We start from the raw sequence: 22,190 nt of genomic DNA, 5'->3' as shown, positions 1-22,190 counted from the left end.
TAAAATTTCTATTTGGTCCTTTTCCGATTGTGCTATGTCTGTTTGTGTAAGCATCAGGTCTCTGCTGAAATTTGCAAGCCTTGCTTTTATCTTGTCATACACTTATTTCTGCATAACTCTGCTACATGGGGTTGTCTATTTGTTGCCTCTCATTTCCTTTTAAGGGTGTCATTTCAGGTTTCCTTTCTTCAGTCTCTTGACTAATTCTCATTGTGGTTGATGTCATATTTGAAAAATTATTAATTATAATACTTTTGAGGTCTAGATTGGTGTTAAGTTCCTTGAGATTTCTGCTTGCTTCTCCCAAGCCTCTGGAGATGCTACACATATAGATCAGCTTACTCCAAGTTCAAGACTTGAGAGTTTCTAGACCACCCAGAATGGTGGCACACCAGGAGGCAGAATACAACTGGTTTCCTTCTGATTCATCCTTGGGGGTTCCTAGTCTAGGTGGATCTTTACCAGCATCCCTATATTTAGCTATCCCAGATTCTGATTTTTTTCTTCCTCTAGCTCTCATCCTTCAAGGCCCTCAAAAGCATAGCGCAGCCTCTCAGAAGCCTTTTCCCAATTGGAAAAGCCCCCTAAGCAAAGGCAGCCCTGGAGTCTTCTTTTCTCTCTGGATTCCCAGTCAATCTTCATTAGTCCTTTGATTTTTGATACTTTTCATGTTTAAAATTTCTGAGGGTTGGTCTGAAACATCCAGCCTACCATTATTAGAAGTGGAACTTCCCACTCGCTTTATTCCAGGTATCACAGAACTCTAGCCCATAACCTCACTATACAAAAGATAAAACTGTAGACATATGAAGACTTCCTTAGGCTCACACTGATTAGTTGTAGGGCAGGGATTTCCAGCTGGTACTAGCAGTAAAGAATCCACCTCCCAAGGCAGGAGACATGGAGATGTGGGTTTGATCCCTGGGTCGAGAAGATCCCCTGGAGGAGGGCATGGCAACTCACTCCAGTATCCTTGCCTGGAGAATGCCCATGGACAGCGGAGCCTGGTGGGCTACCATCCACAGGGTCATGGAGTAAGACACAACTGAAGAGACTTAGCAGCAGCAGAAGTTGTAGAGCTAGATTTTAGCCTCAGAGCTTAAGACTAATAACTGCTAAACTCCACTTACATAAAATCTGGATGTAAGGGTTTGTTTTGACCTTTTTACCTGGGGTAAGGAGAGGATAGTCTTGCCAAGAGATCAGGGGATGGAAGCAAGGACTTAGCTATATTCCTAGTACTTTTCATACATTCCTCTCACAGCCCTGACTTATGGGAGTGGTGGGTGGGGTGGGACCTGATAACTTATGGTCTGGCAATGAGGAATGGAAGAGAACAATCCTTTCCATTCCTAAATCACTGATTACAGATAGCTGCATGATCAGTTATCCCTTTACCTTCAATGATTCTGAACACTTTCTTTTAAATATTTTATTTGGTTGTGTTAGGTCTTGGTTGCAGCATGCGGGACTTTCCTTGCGTCATGCAGGGATCTTTCGCTGTGGCGCTTCGGCTCTAGAACGAGCAGGCTTCAGCAGTTGTGGAGCATGTGGGCTTAGTTGCCTGCAACATGTGGGATCTTAGTTCCCCAACCAGGGATGGAACCCGCTTCCTCTGCATTGTAAGGCAGATTCTTAACCACTGGTCTGGATATGGCTTTACAAAAGCCCTCTAAAACCAAGAAGTGTCTTCAGCCAGCCTCCTCTACCCCAGGAAACAAACACCAAGACACCCTCACAACAAAGACCATATCATTTATTTACAAAGGCCAGTGTAGGAGTTGGGGGAGGTAGGGAGGGAAAGCCACACAGACATCCTCTCTGGATTGCTTGGGACCCTTTCCCACTTGGGAGAAAATTCAGTTCCTCTTGCCTCCGTAACGGGTCCTCCAAGCAGCTGGGCTAAGTAGCAGAGAGAGGAGGTGATCTGAGCCTCCCCTATGCTCCACTAGAGTAAAGTCCAATTCCAGATCAAAGGCATCATTGCTGCCCTCTCCTTCCCTTCCTCAAATAGAACTTTCTGGCCTGGAGGGAAACAGTGAAAACTCAAGGGCAGGAGCGGCCAAGGGTTCTAGAAAGACTCCTCCCCCACTATTCCCCAAAAGCAATAAGAGAAGGGGTAATCAAGGGTGCCAGTCACAGCCCTGACAGCTTCAGAAGGGGTCCCCATACTACCCAGGCATCCAGAGGCCTAGGGGACCTAGCTCTCCAGGGTGTATATATTCCTGACCTAGACAGGCCCTTCTGCCTACTTCTGTCTGGTGGGATAAAACTCTAAACCAGAAATCAATAAGGTATCCACCCTCCCACTCAACTCACATGCACATGTGTGCGTGCGTGCATGCAACCACCCACCCACACACACCCTCACTGCTGAGACAGACCCCAGTCCTCTTCATGTCTTCTGAGCGGGGCTTAAATCACTGGTACCTGGAGATGCGGGCAGGTCCTGGGTTCATGGAAATGTGTGTGAATGTACAGAAGCATGTGTGTTTGAGGAAATGGAGCCAATATAATCCCTTGTGAGCCATACTGTTTAGCTTCTCTGAACCCTTTTCTTCAGCTCAAATTTCATTACCATTTCTAAATCTCCTTTGCCAGGCCAAAGCCTAGACTCTGTGGACTAAAAGAACTATTAGTGTTTCCATTCCCTGTCAATTCCAACTTCTAAGTCCTCTGCTCACGCTGTTTCCCCCATTCCCTTCCTCCAGAAAGTCTCATTCCCTCATCCCCTTATTGGGTTGGTCCAGGGCTTAGGTTAAAGCGTCTGCCTCCAATGCAGGAGACCCAAGTTTGATCCCTGGGTCGGGAAGATCCCCTGGAGAAGGAAATGGTAACCCACTCCAGTATTCTTGCCTGGAGAATCCCATGGACAGAGGAGCCTGGCAGGCTACAGTCCACGGGGTTGCAAAGAGTCAGACATGACTGAGCAACTTCACTTCAGGGCTTGTTAACTCCTGCTCCAGGGGGGCCGCGTCTTATCTCTCCCTTCAGACAGGGGGAACAAGCATCTTCCTTCCACTGGGAATCCCAACAGACCCCCTGAAAGTGATCAGAACATGGGGTGAGGAGGAAAATCACAGCCTGCTTCACCTTCCTTTCCTTCAGAGGATGGAAGTCTAGCGCTGGGTAGGCTGGAGGTGGGAGGGGATGAGGGGAAAGAGAGGAGGAAGAGTTACCAAAAGTAATCATAAGACAAGAAAAATCCTAGTGATAGAAACAGAAGACCCTGTTCTAATAAAGCAGACAGTGGGTTCCTCCTTCAACTCTGCACTGCCACTGAGAAGTGTGAAGGCTGCAAAAGATGGTTGTGGAGTAAGGAGGTGGGGCCGATCAGCAAAAACTGAAAACTGTTTAAACAGCTCTCTCTGCTCAAGCAGGCAGGACCAGGAGAGAAGATTCTACAAGAGGTGAAGTAAAAGTGGAATTCTCAGAGCCGCGGGGCTGGGGCCCACCCCTCTAAAGTCACCCTGCTGTCTGGAGAGAACAAGGGAGAAGAGCAGAAGGGATGACAAGCTGCAGAGGGCCAGGCTGACAGAGGAGCCAAACGCGGGCATCAAGGGAGGAGAGACGCAAGAGGCCCGGGCTGAGGGGTTAGGAGAGCTGAGAGCCCAGGAGCCTCTCGATAGCTGCGTTGATGTCCCCTCCCGTGGCGATCAGAGCCTGCAGGTTGGCCTCACGATTGATGAAGCCCATGGAGTTGAGCTGCTCCAGCTGCTGCTGAAATCTCACTTCTGGCGTCTGCACCTGGAGGGGACAAGCCTTGTGAAGTGGGCTCAGGACCAACCCTAGAGGGCCTAGCTGATTCCGAGTGTTTATGATGGAGAGACGAAGTCCTCCTCAGAATCAACCAATGGGGCAGGGGTCGATGACCAGCAAACAGAGGCCAGGGGAGCCGGCGTCCCAGATCACTAAACAGCTGTGCCATCATGGGGGGGGGGGAGGGGCGCATCTTTCTTGAAATTTCAAAGTAACAAATAGGTCTAGATCAGCCGATATTCCTAACTGCTTTCCATCAGCACTCTGGAGATGTTAACAGGCAGTCCAAAAGCCAAATGTTCTGTGGTCAGTAAATACTGCCTCCAAACCTGCTCCTGGCAACTGTCACACACACGACCACAATAAAGGTCAGAGAAGGGTCCGCGGAAAACACGCACCTGTTTAATTGTGTTTAACCCATCAACAAACACAGTTATTTACAAAAGAGGAGGCTTTTCGTTTTTGACACTCCAAAACACATCTCCTGGAAACGTTTTCCCCCAGGGATGTTCAGGAAGCCATAGCCTAGATCACGAACAGAAGACTCAGGGTTGGAAGGAGCCCAGCAGTGAGAGCGCCCAACCCGCAGTACAGGAGCCCTTTGCCACTCTGTGATGTTTTCAGCATGATCCACCCACACTGGGCTCCAGACGCAGCTGGACTGGGCCTTGGAGAGCGCTTCACCCAGCCCTCTCAGTGCCTCGCACAGAGCTGGGCACACTTCCATTTCTGTTGAAAGGCTTTCCCCAGAGGTCACAGAGGTCGGAGAAAGGTTAAGGGGCTTCCCTGAGGTAATCCCCTGCTCTGCCCCCAAGCCCCAGGCCTAAGACTTTGTAGCCCAGGGCTCTGGTCACCTCTCCTCCCAGAATCCTCTTCTCCAGTCTCACAGACAGAGGCTGCTTTATTCATTTTTATTTTTGTTTTGGCCGCACCACATAGCATATGGGATCTTAGTTCCCTGACCAGGGATAGAACCCGTGCCCCCTGCAGTGGAAATGTGGAGTCTTAAACCACTGGACTGCCAGGGAAGTCCCAGACAGAGGCTGCTTTAATTATCGAAAGAGTCCTCTGATACAGCAGAAGTAGTAAAACACAGCAGCTAAAGTGTAAATCCTGGAGCCAATATGCCTCGGTTTGAATTTCAGCTTCATTACTCACTCACTATGTGACTCTGAGAAAGCCACTTAACATCTCTGGGATTTAGTGTCCCCCTTTGTAACACAGAAAGAGTAAGAACAAGGCTGCTGTGAAGAGTAAAGGAAGTGAGCTCTTACATACAAGGCACACAGACCAGTGCTCGGCTAACCCAGTAAGTGCTATCACTATCTCCATGTCACAGCTGTGGAAACTAAACTTATGGAAGATCAGTTACTTACCTAAGGCTCGAAAGTAGCAGACCAGGAACTAAAGCCAGGTCTGGCTGACTCCAAAGCCTGCTGTTTCCATTTGACTGCCACCCTTAGCACCGCAGGGTCCTAGCACCAGTCCGCTGCCCTGCGTACCTGTGAACTTCCGCTTCCAGCCAGAAGCTGGATCATCTGTTGCATGAGCTGCTGCTGAGCGCTGGAGGCCCCTGCTGGAGATGACGTGACTGGGAGGGCTGGCGAGGAGGTGGGCACCTCGGGCGCAGACCCGGCGTTGCTGCCTGCAGAGGATGCTGGGGGCCGGGCCATCCCAAAAGAGCCAAGGCTGCAGGCAGGAGAGACGGAGAAGGGGGAGACGGCCTCTGAGAAAAGGGTGGGAACGTGAGATCCAGCAGGAAAAGCAGTTGGAAGAAACAGGAAAACAGATCCTCAGGAACACAAGGGCTGCTGAGAGCAGCAGGAAAAGGGCTTGAGGGGGAGGAGGAGCCAGATCCCTGTTGCCCACTTGCCCCCGCCCCTCACCTGGGTACCAGCCCTGGGGCTTCAGTCTGCAAGGTCTGCAGTCCCTGCTGGATCTGCAGCAGCGCCTGCATGGCTCGGGGATTGGTGAGAATGGAGAGTGACTCTGGGTTCTGCATCTGGTGGGAAACAACATGGAAAGGAGGTGGCAGGAGACGGGAGGCAGCCTAGACCCTGAGTCCAGAGGCCAGGCGCGGCCCCTCCCTTAAGCTCCACCCACTGGGCCTCAGGGTCTACCCGGGTGGCCCTCAACCTCCACCCGTCTAGGCTCCTCACTTACCTGCTGCAGGAAGACCGGGAGCTGCAGGCGGAGCTGCTCCTGCAGCTGGGGGTTCCCCGCAAAGAGCGGCACGTTCACCATCATCTGCCAGGGTGAAGGTAGCAGGGGGAGGCCTGGGCCTACCCACCCTCACAATGCCCCCACCGCCTCATCTCCCTCAGCACCCCACCACTGTAGGAAATCGGGCCAGCGTTTCCAAGGATCTCAGAGTATCCTGAAGTCCTAGGTGGGACAGTGAGAGGAACTGGAACTATACTCTGGACAAGGACAAGAGTCAGAAGCCAGTCTGATGAGGATAATAGCGAACATTTCTGAGTACACAGGGCTTACTCTGTGCCAGGCCATGTGCTAAGCACTTTATGTTATTAACTCACTTAACCCTCACAACTCCAAGGCAGGTACTATTGTTATTACCATTTTACCAATGAGGAAACTGGGGATAAATAACTTGCCTGGCTCATGCAGCTAGGAAGTGGCAGAGCTCAATACAGAAACCCAGGCAGTCTGGCTCTGGAGCATTTGGATCATCACAAGTCACAGCCCCCAGCACACTCCCCCTCATGCCAGTCCCATACCTGAGCAGCAAAGTCGGGGTTCTGGGCAAGCGTTTGCATCATGCTGCGCATATAGGGGGCTGAGATCACGTTCTGCATCAGCTGGGGGTTCTCAGAGATCTGCTGGAGGAGGGCCTGCATTTCTGGGCTGTTGAACATCCCTAGGATAGAAGGGAAAAAAAACAAAACAAGAGAAAAGGGGTCCAAATGGAAACCAGATGCCTGATTTCAATCTACCTTACTTCAGGCACTGAGTGGTTGCAAAACTCAGAAAGGCAACAGTAAAGTGGGCACCCACATCCCGGGGAGTGGGTCCAAGTCTCTCTTGACCCTGAGGTCATCTTGCTCTGCTTTGGCCTGGGTCCCTCACCATCTGCTCTGCAATGATCAAGCTGGTTACAAACTGGGTCTGATTCCTATCCCTCTGTTCCTGCCACAGGTCAGATAATGTTAGAGTTGGAAAGGATTTGACTAAAGATGACCCAGATCAATGGTTTTCAAGCTTGTCCTAGCAGCAGAGACCCTTTCCTCAAACCAAATCTCACTAGGAAACCAAGTATGTCAACGATCTGGTTGGAGCTGGGGCAGAAGGCCTGGAGCCCTTCCCATGCGGTCTTCCCCCGTCCTGGCAATGGTCCAGACCCCTCAAGACTCAGCAGTATAATTCTGAAACCATGGGTCAGGTTCAAGTCCCTTATTTATGAAATAAGCATTTAGAGGGGAAGGGACTTTCCCGACCAAGATATTCCGCAGAGTACAGAGAGATCATGGCATCTACCAGACATCCCTAGGGCCATTTACAGTCATAGTCTTGATAAATGGGGCATCTCCCAGGGTTGTGCAGCGCATAACCTACACTTCTGTACAAGGCAGCTCTGTACATCCCTCTCGCCCAGCCTCACATCTACCCGTCCCTCATTCCTCTCACACACCCTCATCCCCAGTCTAACCCATTGACAATGGATAATACCGACAGAGTTGAAAGAGCTTAGAAAGTGGGGCCTGGTTTATTCACAAGCCTTTACTTAGGTTGCTCTTGGGAACACTGGGAAAGGGCTAGAACCAAGCCTCACCCTCTGAGGGCTGAAGCCGCTACTCCAGCCCACAGAGCTCTGTCTGTGGCTCTAATACAGTCTCACCTCTGTCTTCAGTACTCTGGAGCAGTGTGAACCCCTTTCAGGCCTGGGGCAGGGGACTGCCCTGGTGACCCCACTCAGCTCCGCCCACCCCAGGACATACCTGACCCCAGGCTAGCCGCATTGATCCCAAAGGGATTGGAGACCGTCGGGTGCACCCGGCTGGCCCCTGATCCTCCGGCGCCCTCCCCACCGGACCCGGGGGCCTGGGAGGCGGGGGGCGAGGGGCTCCAGGGGTTAGGGAGGGGCTCTCGATTCTCAGTCCGCAGAGGCTGGGAGGATGAGCTGTCGGAGTTCCCGGCCAGGGAAGAGAAGGGGTTGTTGCCAAACTGGGAGGAGGGAAAGGTTTTGGGTTAAGGACTGAAACAGATCAGGGAGAAGGGCTAGGCCCTTTCTTTCTTCTCACCTAATAGCCTCCCCGTCCCCAGGAAAGGGAGAGAGATCTAAAACTGTGGAGGTCCTCATGTCAATTTCTGATCTCACAACGGCCGACTTCACCCTCACCCTGCAAGGTGGGAGTTGGCTGATGCTAATGACTGGATAAATGAACCCCTCAGATCACCGGAAACATCCCCATCTCCCCTGGTGGCTCTAAATATTTGGTTTCTAGTCTTCTCTGTGCTCTATAATACTTGACACACACGTTTCCTACTGTGCAGCGAGATACTGGTTTTCCTTAGCTCTTAAGGGGCAGAGACAATGTCAGATTGACCTTTGTACATCTGGCCCCTGACATTAGTAGGTGCTCAATAGGTAACTATTGGCTTGATGGGAGCTGACTCTACTCTAACCCCTATTTGCCTTCAGCTCTCCCTTTTCCAGCCACCTCAGTCCAAGTCTAACTCCGCTGAACCTTCTTCCTCACCTCCAGATCCCCCATGTGGCATTCTGCCCATCCAGGAACATCACGTGGAGCCCCTCAGAGGGGCACGCCTCTGGCTGAGCACCCTTCCCTAGGTCTTGTCCTCTGTTGCTTCCTCCATGTAGTCTCTTCTTTCTCCTCCCCACCCCCATCTTCTTAGACTGGCTGCTTCAGCTAAACAGTACCCCCGAGCATCAGGCCCCCTAGGATGTTACCCAGGATTGTCTCAGGGTCTGCACCCCACTACATGATGGGCTGCCCAAGGGGGCACCCGAACCTGCATCTGAACCTCCTCCCTCTGGACCCGCTGATAGCCAGGAAAGAGCTCTGTCTGAGGCATGTGATGGCTGAGGGAGCTCAGGCCTCCTCCTCTTGCTCAGCCTCCCTCTCCTGTCCCCAGGCAGGCCTTACCCATGCAGGAGGTACCTGAGCAGCCTCAGCCCCACCGCACCAGGAAGGTTCATATCCTGTTACTTTTCCTGTTAAACTCCTGCTCTGAGCTGTGGTTCCTTTGCCCTACCAGACGCCTGTTCAGATAATAGCATTTGCAGGCCAGGGAACGTGTACCACAGTTTCAGTCTTTGTCATCATTGCAGATTTCCTGTTCTGCTAACTTGCCTAGCACCCAACCCCAGCTAGTTCTGGGTCCTGCTTTGCTCTTCCCCGTACACCCTAAGGCCTGAATCTCTTTGCCAGAACTCCCCAAAGTGATAACAACGGCCATTTATTGAGCACCTACTATGTGCCTGACCCATTCATTCTAATGCTTATAATATCCCTCTAATATACCAGTTCTCAAAGTGTGGTCCTAGGACCTCTGCAAAGTTTAAAAACAATTTTTATAACCCTAAGACATTATTTGCCTTTTTCACTCTCATTCTCTCATAAGTATTCAGGGGTGTTTTCCAAAGGCTACATAACATGTGACAGTGCAATGGACTGAATACAGAAGCAGATCTGATCTGAGAACCCAGCTACATAAGCCAGACATTCAAGAGATCTGCAAAAATGTCGAACAAGGCCATTCTCTCCTCTAAAGTTTTGTTTTGGGAGATAAAGTTATTATTAGTTTTTTTTTTAAATTGTTTTAACATTTTATTTTTGACTGCTCTGGATTTTCATTGCTGCACAAAGGCTTTTCCCTAGTTGCAGGCTTCTCATTGTGGTGGCTTCTCTTGTTGTGGAGCACGGGCTCTAGGGCACGCGGGCTCCAGCAGTTGTGGCTTAGTTTACCCTGTGGTATGTGGGACCTTCCCGGACCAGGAATTGAACCCGTGTCCTTTGCATTGGCAGGTGGATTCTTAACCTCTGGACCACCAGGGAAGCCCTAAAGTTATTTTTTAAAAGAGCATGCTGGTTATATTAATGTGCAATGGGTTTATTGTTATTTTTAAATGAGTTCATAAATATTTATTTAAATTCTCAGTTTTAATTTCAGATTCAGTGAATATCAATAGACCTAACCCACAAAAACAAAACCTCCTTGGGGTCCTAACTATATAAAGGGGTCCAGAGTGGAATTCCCTAGTAATCTAGTGGTTAGGTCTCCATGCTTCCACTGCAAGGGGTGCAGGTTTGATCCCTGATGAGGGAACTAGATCCCTCCCACATGCTGTGCAGTAAGGCAAAAAAAACCCAATTTTTTTAATAAATAAATAAAGCGATCCAGAGACCAAAATGATTGAGGACAATGCTATAATACATTGTCTCCATTTTGAAAATGAGGCAGCAGAAAACTCAGGGAGGCTGAAGCAACTCGCTTAAAACCACACCGCTGAAGAATGGTGGGGCAGGTGTTCGGACGCAAGCTTGCTGTTGCCAAACACTGCTCTTTTAGCTGAGCCAGTGGTTCCCACACCTTAAAGTATATCAGAATTAGCTGAATAAGCTGAATAAGCCTTGCTCAACTACTTGAAATTTTTTTTTTTAACCAGGTACATGCATTACTTTGATATACATTTTAAATTAAATACTTAAGTAAAATAAAACTTAAACTAAAAACCCACAGGTAATCTTCATAAGCACTTTCAATTCCTATAAGCACTTTCTAAAATTTGAAAGAGCAATGGCAATAATCATCAAGATGACAGTGAAGAATAAGCTGCAGGGGGGAGGGGAGAGTCACCCTACCTGATGCCCAGGCTTAATTAAGACAACGTGGTATCATTATAGGAACAGAGCCAGCAAGGAGCACACTAAAGAATCTGCCTGCAGCACAGGAGACCTGGGTTTGATCCCTGGGTCTAGAAGATCCTCTGGAGAAGGGAATGGCAGCCCACTCCAGTATTCTTGCCTGGAGAATCCCATGGACAGAGGATCCTGGCAAGTTACAGTCCATGGGGTCACAAAGAGTCAGACACAACTGAGCGAATAACACTACCACTAGCGATGCCATGAACAAGCAATCTGCTGGGATGGCATGGACTGCTCAGGACATGGTGCTTTTTCCTTTCCACAAGGAAAAAGTATTGTGAGGTCCCACTCTCCTACCTGGGTGCTGGTTGTGGGGACAGGCTGTTCAGTTTGTGAAAATCCATCAAGCTGAACACTTAGGATATGTGTACCTTTCTGCAACTATATTATTCTTCAAATGAAACATTTTTACATGTTTTTAAAAAGCAAGTCTAAAATTATACAAACAGCATATCACTTCCATAAGGTTGAAAAAATATGCAAAATGATGCCACAGATTATTTATGGATACATACATAGGTAATAAAAGAATCAAAACGACAAACAGCGAATCAGGGTGGTAGTGACTCCGAGAGGGAAAGAGAGGCATAGGATGGGGGAGGGGCATGTGACGGCTGCAATTCCATGTGTAATATCTTATTTGCTAATGTTAAAGATATCTAGGAAAACACACACAATACTAAAAATATTCATTAACTCCGGGATAGAAAAGAGAGGGCTGGGAGATGGAAATAGAAGGATCCCTTTTGTATACTTTTATTAAGCTTGGATACCTTTCCACTCTTTTTAAATATCCTTCTGTTTACTTTGTGTAACTTCTGAGTTTTGAAACAGGTAAATGCATAATGTATTTCGTGTAAATTAAACTTTGATATGAGAGAATGCTATACTTTTTGTATATTTGAAAAAAATTCACAAAGCATTTTTGAAAGCACATATTCCCAAGGCTTAATTCCAGAGATTGATTCAATAAGCATCTCAAAGGTGGGAACCAGGAATCTCATGATTAACAAGCACCCCAGGTGCTTCTGATGCAGGTGATCTGTGGACCACACTTGAGACACACTGTGGAAGGGTGGGCTCTTTGACCTCAGGCCTGCCCCACAACCTTTGAGCCCTCGGCGCAAGAAGTCTGCCAGAACAATGTCAAAGCCCTTGGATACTGCACTGCCCCCACTCCCTAGGGACCTCTGCTATCTTCTGCCCCAGTGCTTCAGTCCCATGCCGAGATGGACCATCCCCGGCTGTGCCCTGTGAAAACCACCTTCAAGCCAAGGCCTACCCTCAGGGCACTAGGGAAGGAAAGAGGAGCAGATAGCACCTCAGGCTTGCCTGGGTCTGGGCTGGGTGCTCCCGCGTTCAGACTGCCCTCCCACAGCCCAGCCCCTGGCCCCACCTGCTCCCTGGCAGCACTGAACATGGGCTCCTGGATGTCTGTGTACATGCGGCGGAGGGCATTGTACCCTCCAGGGATGCTCTCCAGGTTGCTTAGAGCCCGGTCCTGGTTCCGCATCATCTCCTGCATCATGGCTGGATTTCGAGCAAGCTCCATTGTCTGGTAGAAAAGGGAAAGAGAGAGAGTGACTCTGGAACCAGGGTGTCACCAAGCTTGAAAAAGACTGGGCCTTGAAGAGGGGGACCAGGACTAGGGTCCCGGGCCCAGGAACCGATCCAGAGTGGCTGGGAGGAGGGTGAACTGGATTTCCTTTCTCTATTGTCATCTTGGCTCCAACCCTGCCTCTCTGTGGGTATTCTGGTTGACTTTTGGGGGTATGATCCCAGATGGGGTGAGGGCAGCAGCTTTCCTCTCTCAGGTTCAGGGGATCTGCAGAAGTATCAGGGAACACAAGGAAGTTCAATAAGAAAGGACATGAGAGGGACTTCCCTTGTGGTCCAGTGGCTAAGACTCTGAGCTCCCAGTTCAAGGGGCCCTGGGTTCGATCTCTAGTCAGGGAGCTAGATCCCACATGCCACAACTAAAGATCCTGCATGAAGACTCAGCACAGCCAAGTAAGTAAACTAAATAAATATTAAAAAAAAAAAAAAGAAAGAAAGGACGTGAGAAAGGGGAGAAAGCAAAAGAAAAAATTAACATCTATTGAACAGTTACTACATATAGGCACTGAGCTAAGTAATTTACAGAATTCAAGTCATTTAATCCCCATGATAACCATCCCAAGTATGTTTCTCTGTCCCTATTTAGCAGATAAGAAAATAGGCTCAGAGACTCATTGTCTAGTACCCACAGTCAGTTAGTGGTGGAGACAGGGTTCAAGGCCAGGTTGGTCTGTCTGACCAAGACTAGATTACAGCTTCTGATAAATGACCACAAATTGATGAGGGGAAAGGATTCAAGCTGGGACGATGCTACCAACACCTTCTGGATCTCACTACAGGTCTTTGGCCTCACTGAATCTTGAGAAATAGGATGAGGGCTTTCTCTTGGGAGCCAATGTCTCACTCTCAATAACGAGGGGACAGTGAGTACAGCGGCTGCTTGTTCCCATCCATTGGAAAGCTTTCCCTGTCCTTCTTCCTAAATCTGCTCCATACATGCCTCTTCTAAGACACTTTTATGTCTATGATAAGCCTCTGATCTCTTATTCCACAAGTCATTCATTTACTAAGTACTTATTGAGTGGTAACTATACACCAGTGGTAGCTATACACTATGCACTGTTCTAGGCAGTGAACAAAACATTTGCAAAGTCTTGCCCTTATGGGACTTACCTTCTGGTGAGTCCAGCACTAGTGTCCACAGTTCTGCTAAGATCATCTACCCTCATCCCCTAGTGGGTGGCTACAAGACGGAGCTCCCGAAGACCAACACCAGACCCCCTTGCCTGGGTCTTCCTCACTCACCTAACCCTCCCTTATCCACCTGGCCCTGCCCAGCCACAAAGGTCTCCAATCCTACTTTTCATTCCCAGGCCTTTGTGCTTGCTGTCCCTTAGCCCTGAATACTCTTCTTTTTCCCTCTGGTTCATTCTTCCTCTTTTGGGTCTCTGCTTGGGCAACACTTCCTTTATGGCCCCCTCTGACCCCAGGGTAGGGTCAGGAGCCCTTCTGTGTGCTCCTAAGGGATCCTGTGACCATCTCTATGATAGTACTACCCATGCTGTACTATAAATGCCTTCTTATTTGTCCTACTTCCCTTTGAGACCAGAAGTTGCTGGGGGACTTCCCTGGTGGTCCAGTGGTTAAGAATCCGCCTGCCAACGGAGAGGACACAGGTCTGGGAATATCCCACATGCCATGGAGCGACTAAGCCTGTGCACCACTATGACTGAGCCTGAGCTCTAGAGCCCAAGAGCAGCAACTACCAAGCCCACAAGCTACAACTACTGAAGCCCGTGTGTCCTAGAGCCTGGGCTCTGCAACAAGAGAAGCCACCGCAATGAGAAGACCGCAACGAAGAGTAGCCCCCACTCGCAGCAACTAGAGAAAGCCCACGCAGCAACAAAGACCCAGCACGGCCAAAAATAAATAAATAAATAAAACAAATCTAAAAAGAAAAGAAAAAAGAAGTAGTTCCTAGAGAGCTAGGCCTATGTCTTTTCATCACTGTACCCCCAGTGCTCAAAACATGAGCTGTTGAATGAATGAATGAACATATCAAGGTAGGACAAGGTAGGAAAAGGTAAGACAGGGTACAGCTGGGTGCCCGGGGTCCTCCACGCCCCCCCCAAACTTCTCTCAGACCCACCTGCCTCATAAGCTCAGGGTTGTTGAGCATGTGACTGATCTCGGGGTTCCGCTCCATCAGCTGCTGCATCTGGGGGTTGGCCATGATCATGTGGCGCATCAGGTCGGGGTTAGACATCATGTCCTGGACCAGGGGGTTCTCCATGATCTGCGACAGCATCTCAGGATTGGACATCAGCTGCCTCTGCATCTGCTGCTGCAGCTCCATGAAGTTGGCAGAGCCCAAGCCCAGGCTGCCCAAGCCCAGGATGCCCCCAAAGCCAGCTGTGCGGGAGGGGAGCAGGGTCAGTTTTTCCCAAGACTCTTCTACCTGGCCAGAGCCACTGACATCACCTGAAGGAACCAGGATGGGCCCCCTCTGCTTCTCACATCTCCCTTTCTCAATCAATTCCACAGACCCAGCCCTGATCTGTTGCTGGCAAAGAGGTGGGAGCCTACTAGACTGAGACCTCTTTGATGGCCGAGGCTGACAGGCAGGCATGGTACTGAACCCTGAGAGGGCAATCAGTGACGGCCTCCTGAATGAGCAAATAAATATTCTCCAACTGGATACTGTTGGGCCCACCTTTTTCCCAAATTCCAATACCCTCTCCCAGGGTTTTCCACATCCCCAGCCCCATTCTCCCTTCACCCTTAATATTTCACCATGCTCCCCTCTTCTGGGAAGCCCTTGCAGATTGGTTTCCTCCCCACCTGGCTCAAGCACCAGTGTCTGGAACCCTATGTTCAGGGGCCCCAATCCCCATCAGATCAGGAGCAGGGATCAATATTCCCCTCTTCTTGGCCTCTCTCCCACTCTATAGACTATAACAGTGTGGTGCCTTCCCCCCTAAAGGCTTACAGAGTATGGATGCAGTGGCACTGGGAGGTCCCTCCCCAGTCCCTGGGGAGGTACCCCCTCCACTGCCCCTTCGGCTTCCACTGCCTGTATCTGAAGTGGCACTTCCAGAAGTGGAGGGCTGGGCAGACGTGGCGGGTGAAGCAGGGGTGGTGGAGGGGGCTGAGGCTGGGTCTGGGGTGGAAGGGGAAGAAGCAGTGGCAGTAGCTGGATCTTGAACCCTGAGAAAGAAAGAAAAATCCTCATTGAAGTGGACACAAAAGGGAAGACCATGATTTCTATGTATGCTGTGCAGCTACAGCCCTAGACCAAGCCACCTCTGAGGTAACCCTGAAGCTGGGGCAGGGTGACGCCGGGGGCAGTCAGGAAATCGGGCAGAGGGAGAAAGGAGCCAGTATCCTCTATCTCCAGGTCATTTAGGGCGAGGTAAGTCAAGTTCCCTGGCCCTGCAGGTCCGATCACAGGGCCTTCTGGCAGCCCATCAAAGAGCCACCTTCCTGGGTCTTGGCATTCCACAGACCTTCCACAGACATATGTTTGAACAATGAGTGAGAAAGTGTCAGATGGGGAGAAACAAAGAAAGCCCAGTCTGAAGCTGGACCTGCTCCTCTCCTGAACTTACTTCTGAGGGGTCTTGATGACCAGATGAACAGTGAGCCCATCCTTGATCCCATGCTGGTTCAGTGTGTCCCCATCCTTGAGGATCTTGCCTGCGAAGATCAGGACCAGCTGATCCTGCTGTGCCTTAAATCTCCGGGAGATTTCCTCTTTAAACTGTGATCAAGAGGCAAAGGTCACTGTGGAGGCTGCCTGGGCTCCACCAACCAGGGACCCTGCCTCTCCTTCAAAGCTTCTGCATTCCCTTGCTCCCACCTCTAGTCGCGGGAAGTCCTTTCAGCAGTCTTGACTCCATCCCTCCAGCTGAAATTAAGCTGCTCCTTTCTTAACCAAGGGAGCTGGACCAGTGAGAGGCTCCTCTCAGCAATACTCCAGGGTCTCTCACCCTCCCAAGCCCTGTTTCTGTCCACTCCCTCTTCAGTCCCGGTTCCTCCTGAGGGTACTACCTGGGCAGTTCTCTCATGGAAACTCCTTGGCCCAACCCTGTCTCCCCTCAGCCTTCTCTCTTCAGACTTCAAGTCTCTTTCCTCTCTTTATTCCCAGTTTTCTTGTAACAGCTACAACAAATAAGTCCCAGTTATTTATAACAGCACTAACTACACATGTTAATTATTATCTCCATTTCAGAGACCAGAAAATTGAGGATTAGAGCAGTTAGATAACTTGCCCTGGGCAAACTGGAACTCAGGTCTTGACATCAAAGCCCAGGCTCCTCTTAACCAAATGTATGCTGCGGGGTGGGGGGAGCTCTCAATTAGAGGTGATTTCAAATTCAGCTTTGCAGGCAAAAATTATTTAAATTATGGAATGTGGTCATTTTATAAGGTCGGGGGGAGGGGCAATGATGGCAATAAAGGCTGGCTGGGGAGAGTTAGACTCCCCAAACCTATCACACACACCGTCCCCGCCCCCCATCAACCCAAGCAAATCAAACACACACTCTTAAGTAGAGGGTGCACTTGCTAAGCAAAGGCAGCGTCCAGACCCCTCCCTTCCAATCAGACGCCTATCTTAAGCCCCGCCTCTGTGAAATTCTGGAGCAGCCACAGGGAGGTGGTGAACACAGGCAATATTCCCTCATTCAACACATTTTACTAAGCACCTACTGCACACTGTGTAAATCCCAGAGGGGCTGAGAATCAAATGTATCCACTTTAATTTGAAAGAGTAGGAAAGATCCGGGCAGAGGGAAATCCTCCCCTCACCGACCAGGCGTCAGAATTCTGGGCGTTCTCTGAGTCGCACAGTAGGCGCCCAGAGTTCCCCCCAACCTGCGCCCCGCCGCCCACTCTCCGGGCTCAGCACCTGGCCCGGCCCCCACTCTGCTTCTTCGCCTCGAATCCCGACCAGTAACCGGGGCGAACACTCCCCTCAAACCTAGGGTCCTCCCCGCTTCCCAGTGCAAGGTGTCCTCTTCCCACTCTCCACCACGCCCCCAGCCCAGGCCACAAGGCAAACCCCGGCCTCCCTTCCCCAACACGCGCCACGCTTCCCCAGATCGCCCTCGCAGGATGCCCCCTACCTGCCTGCCCTACCCTCCCGCTCCTCCGAGTGCCTGCTGGGCTCCCGCCCTCCACTCCCCGGCCCTCCCGCACGCCCGACAGTCTCAGAGCCACCCGCCTCTTCGCAGACCCCTCCTCCGCGCTCACCCCCACCCCCGCCACCCTTACTACCTCTTTGACCGAGGCTCGGTCGCAGATCACAATTTCCTCCTTGTCCTTGGGGGTCTTGACGGTGACCCGAATGGGGGGCCTCGTCTCGGCCCCGCTCGGCTCCGCCATGCCACCGCCGCCACCCGGCCGCCCGCCAGCCCGCCCCGGCTCCTCCTCCTACTCTCCGCCCGCCCGGCCGGCCGGGCTCGGCTCCGGCGCCTCCAACACTCCCCTGTCCCCTCCCCTCCCCAAGGCTTCACCGGCCCCCTCCGGACCCGCCACGGCCACAGCGCCCCGGGCGGACTGGGGGGGCCACTGCAGTGGGGTCCGCCCAGGGCTGAGCCCGGGGTCCGTCGGCTTGGACCGGGCCTTGCAGGGCTGCAGCCCCCGAGGGGTTCGGGGAGGGGGCGGGACGTGTCGGTCACTGCGGGGCGGGGGCCGAATTCCCCGCTAGAGACCACAGCCCGCCGCAGCCCGCCGCAGCCCGCCGGAGCCGAGCCGAGGTCCCCCTGGGCCCAAAGCTGCCCCCGCCCCTCCGCGGGTAACTCCAGCTTCGGGACAAAGGACTTTCTGTGTCGCCGCTTTATCTCCGTTCCCTGTGATAACTGGCCTTTCTCCGGAAGCCCAAATCCTTTCCAGGCCTGAGACCTATCCCGACTTTGAGGTTGACTTTTCTTATTCCTGGATGTCTACCCAAAACCTCGTGTCTAGGACTGACTTTATTCCCCTGCGAGTAGTGGCTTGCACGAAGTCTACAAACAGTTCCAGAGACCTGAATTTTGCCTGCGCGGCCTTTCTGAACCTTGCTTTCCTCAATAGTATCTCTCGCCTCATCTCACCTAACTAACTGTATAATGTAGAAAACTGCTTTGAAAAGTAATCAAAGGTGTGCCTGATAAATATAGGGATTTTACTTTCTTTTAATTACTGAATCGTTACTTGTCATGCGGATATGACTTTCCTCTGCCCGAGGGGATTAAATGTCCTTCCAATACTGCCACTGTCCTTTCACTCGCGCTCTTTCCCCGCATAACCGCGTGGTCGCACTGGAAAGGCGAACTATAGTTCCCAGGGTGCCTCGCGAAGCCGCGGAGAACTACAATTCCCAGCGTTCACCGCTGTGGGGCAGGGTTGAGTCGGAACCACAAAATCAGGCCCGGAAACTACAACTCCCAGGGCGTTCCGGAGCAGGGCAGCTGGACTACGGAAAGCGACTGGCGGAGGCCAGCAATTAGAAACTCCGGGTTCTGGGTGCAAAAACCCAGGGTTAGGAGCCTCAGGCATGCTGCGTCCCAAGGCTTTGACCCAGGTGCTAAGCCAGGCCAACACTGGAGGTGTTCAGAGCACCCTGTGAGTGCGGACCGAGAAGCCGGGTGGCGAGCACTGGCGTGGGGCAGCGCGCGACTCTCCGAGGGAGGGCTGGGGAAGGTTCTCTGGGAAGGGAGGAGGTGGCAGAGGGGGCAGCAACTAGGTGAATCTGACGGAGAGCCCCTCTTGAAAAGGAAACCGACGTGCTGGGTGCTCTGGGCACGTCCCAGGACACACAGTCCCAGTGGCGGGAATTGGGATGGGTACCGAGGAGTTTGACTCCCTCTGGAGCACGTTGATATCCCTCCTGATTCTTCACCAGGCTGCTGAATAACGAAGGATCTCTGTTGGCCTACTCCGGCTATGGGGATACAGACGCCCGGGTCACCGCGGCCATCGCCAGTAACATCTGGGCGGCCTACGACCGGAACGGAAACCAAGCGTTTAATGAAGACAATCTCAAATTCATCCTCATGGACTGCATGGTATGAAGAAGGGATCCATTCCTCTGACCCTAAGGGGATCCCAAAGGGCAACCTGGACCCCATCCTGGATGGTTGGAGGGCCAGGGACAGGATGTCTGGAAGATAGTACTAAGAGTTGGTCTGCAGCAGCATTTATGATAGGCAGGACCCTATATATTGATGAGAAAGAAGTCCTGGAACCGAGGTCTGGCTGGGGTTCTGGTTTTAGCACTGGTGAAACTTTGGGTAAGTGACTTAACCTCTTTGAGCTTTCTGACCACACCTCCAAGGTGAAGAAAACAATAATCCCCTCCACCACACCATGCACACAAAGTAGAGGGTGAATATAAACTGTAGAGCGATATTCAGACACAAAGTGTTGTCATCTGAGATTAACAGACCCAGAAGCATGGTAGAGTCTCTAGACCCTGCCGTCCATTCAGTTTACAGAGAAAGGTCATGAAGTCCAGAAAGGGGAAGTGGCCGTTAGACTGTGAACTTCTTGGAAACAGAAACTGGCTCATACATCTTTGTATCTGTCCAGTCAACATATTTTTAGGTCCCTGCAGTGTTCTCAGGGCTAGGGGAAAAGTAGGAAACAGGACAAACAAAAACTGCCACCCTAATGAAGCTTACAGTCTTACGTATGAACTTATTGTAAAATAAGTTCATGAATATGTTTTGTAACATATCTATGTAAGTTTAAAAAGTAGTGTATAGGTATTGAAAATGCTAAGGGAGGACTTCCCTGGTGATCCCATGGTTGGGACTCGGTGCTTTCACTGCAGGGGCCCCTGGGTTTGACCCCTGGTCAGGGAACAAAGATCCTGCAAGCCATGTGGCGTTACCAAAAAAATAAAATAATGTAAAAATTAGAAGAAAATGCTATCGAGAAAAAGCAAGGAAGTAAGATAGAGAGGATGTGTGTATCAGGGACAACGTGGCTGAAAAGGTGATACTTCATCAAAGATCCATCTAAAGGAAGCTGGTAAGCCGTGTGGCTGTCTGGGTTAAGAACATTTCTGATAGAACAGTAAATGCAAATGCCCTGCGGCAGAATAATGCCTGGTCAGGGATAACAAGGTTGAAGTGGCTAGCGTAGCATGAGAATGGGAGAGGTTAGTAGATGATGCCAGAGAGGCAGAGGGCACAACTCCTGGTTCCAAGCACATGGTGGATACTTTGTGAAAATTTGCTGAACCAAACTGGAAAGGCCCCCCAAGAGTGAATTCTCCTGGAAGGATTTCCACTGCAACTCAGCCACCTACCTCTTCCTCACTCCCTCCTTAACCACAGATGCCAACTCAACTGATGAGTCGTAGGGTCCCTAGCCTAGAGCTGGTGCCATAAGGGCAATAGCTTCAAATGTCTTGACCACAACCTAGCCATAAGAAATATATTTTCAGTCAGAGTCTAGTAAAACAAAAGTTTCATGAAATAGTACTTCCTTTGCGGTATGCAATACACTTTATTTTTCTTTTAATGCTGATCAACCTTCTTAATTGATCTGGGGCTAGTTAGCCCTGGGGCAAACCTACAGTTTGAAAAATATTATGTTGGGAAACGAGGAGAACTATAAGTTGGGTTGTGTTCTCCCCTTACAGTGTCATTGGGGGTGAAACCATAATAATAACATCAACCATCTGGACAGCCCTTTATAGACACCGGACTCCTTCCTGTGTATTAGCAGCCTCACCAACTGGAGTGAGGTAGGGATTACAGAAAGAGAAACAAAGCTTCTAGGAGATGGAGTTTTCTCGGGCAACTTGGTTAGTAGGTGACTGTGCTGAGGCTAGAATGGGCTCAGAACTTCAGGTTCAGGGCTGTGGCTAAAGTCCCCCAGTGGAAACTCCTGCTTTGCCTGGGGCATGAAAGGAAGATACAGGCCTGCTCAAGAGGAGCCCTTGGGGAAAGAAGGGGCAAAGGGTGCAAGCAGATATCACATCCCCTGATATCACCCCCACCAGGAGGGCCGTGTAGCCATCACGAGAGTGGCCAACCTGCTACTGTGCATGTATGCCAAGGAGACCGTTGGCTTCGGAATGCTCAAGGCCAAGGTGTGTATGTGCCCATTCCTGTACACCCCTGGGCTCAGCCTTCATGCTCCATCACTGTATCCACTCCCATCCCCACCATCTTCCCAGAGTCTTTCTCATGTCACCCAGTCAGCGTCTGGGGTGGGCTCACAGGCAGCAGCTAGGGGCTGGGGGCTCAGCGGTAGGAGTAGACCTGAATTTAAGATCCCTCAGGTGGCAGGCCTTGTGGGACTGGATTCTCCTCCCTTTCCCACAGGCCCAGGCCTTGGTGCAGTATTTGGAGGAGCCTCTCACCCAAGTAGCAGCATCATAATGGGCGTTGGTGGAACCTGAGATTCAGAAGAGTGAGAGGACCATGTGGTGGGGCACGGCTCCCCAGGGAAACCTTCCTGGACTGTTGCAGGAGATTGGAGTGGGGGAACTTTGTTCTTCCCAAGAATAAACTTCAACTGCTGTCTCATGTCTTGGCTGTTTGCTTGGATGGGGGGAATCAGAGGAGAGAGGAAGGAGCAGGGATTGTGCATCATGCTCTTCGCATTCAGCTAGGATGCTTCCCACACCACTGAGACCCCCAACCACCACACGGTTTTTGGCAGAGGTGCCTAGGCTCCCTTGGCCGGTACGGTGCTGTGACTTCACCAGGCCCCTGCCACTCAGAGAAGAATCTTACCCACCTGCTTGGCAAAACCTTGGGAGTGAGTCAAGAGGAACAAGGGGCTGGTGGGGGTTGTGTTGGACGAAGAGAGAACAGGCTGTGGGAGTTCAGTGTCCTTCAGTCCCAACTTTGGGGGGTCCCTTTTTTACTCTTGGGGTTGGGAGTGTGCCCCCTAGTGGCCTACGAGGGCCACCCCTTCCCTTTTCTCTGGGCATTCACAAGCTTACGCAGAACCCTCTCCAGATCA

At 51.0% G+C, this 22,190-nt stretch overlaps 2 protein-coding genes across 11 annotated transcripts; one reads left to right on the top strand and one right to left on the bottom strand.

Moving 5' to 3' along the window:
* Window positions 1-1,735: 1,735 nt before the first annotated feature.
* UBQLN4 (ubiquilin 4) lies at window positions 1,736-17,691 on the bottom strand. 9 transcript variants are annotated; one of them, XR_008715549.1, is made up of 13 exons: window positions 17,502-17,691; window positions 15,833-15,984; window positions 15,214-15,431; window positions 14,374-14,636; window positions 12,064-12,222; window positions 7,716-7,941; window positions 6,498-6,637; window positions 5,923-6,006; window positions 5,646-5,761; window positions 5,262-5,448; window positions 3,681-3,747; window positions 2,366-3,042; window positions 1,736-2,025 (listed from the first exon to the last, which is right to left on the bottom strand). XR_008715549.1 is itself a non-coding variant. In XM_055584002.1 (12 exons), the coding sequence occupies exons 1-12, from the start codon at window positions 17,607-17,609 to the stop codon at window positions 2,991-2,993; spliced, it is 1,809 nt and encodes a 602-aa protein (XP_055439977.1). In that variant the 5' UTR covers window positions 17,610-17,691; the 3' UTR covers window positions 1,736-2,990. The 9 variants fall into 9 exon arrangements, 7 of the variants coding, with proteins under 7 accessions (XP_055439977.1, XP_055439976.1, XP_055439978.1 ...); XM_055584002.1 differs by having other exon boundaries at window positions 1,736-3,042; window positions 5,262-5,485; XM_055584001.1 differs by having other exon boundaries at window positions 1,736-3,042.
* Window positions 17,692-18,601: 910 nt separating this feature from the next.
* LAMTOR2 (late endosomal/lysosomal adaptor, MAPK and MTOR activator 2) lies at window positions 18,602-21,748 on the top strand. 2 transcript variants are annotated; one of them, XM_055583999.1, is made up of 4 exons: window positions 18,616-18,830; window positions 19,111-19,273; window positions 21,220-21,309; window positions 21,545-21,748. In XM_055583999.1, the coding sequence occupies exons 1-4, from the start codon at window positions 18,763-18,765 to the stop codon at window positions 21,599-21,601; spliced, it is 378 nt and encodes a 125-aa protein (XP_055439974.1). In that variant the 5' UTR covers window positions 18,616-18,762; the 3' UTR covers window positions 21,602-21,748. The 2 variants fall into 2 exon arrangements, with proteins under 2 accessions (XP_055439975.1, XP_055439974.1); XM_055584000.1 differs by lacking the exon at window positions 21,220-21,309 and having other exon boundaries at window positions 18,602-18,830.
* Window positions 21,749-22,190: the final 442 nt, after the last annotated feature.

Source organism: Bubalus kerabau, chromosome 6 (genome assembly GCF_029407905.1).
Source record: "Bubalus kerabau isolate K-KA32 ecotype Philippines breed swamp buffalo chromosome 6, PCC_UOA_SB_1v2, whole genome shotgun sequence".
Classification (NCBI taxonomy): Eukaryota; Metazoa; Chordata; class Mammalia; order Artiodactyla; family Bovidae; genus Bubalus; species Bubalus kerabau.
Note: the sequence above shows the minus strand (reverse complement) of the source record. Positions and strands in the feature narration are given on the sequence as shown.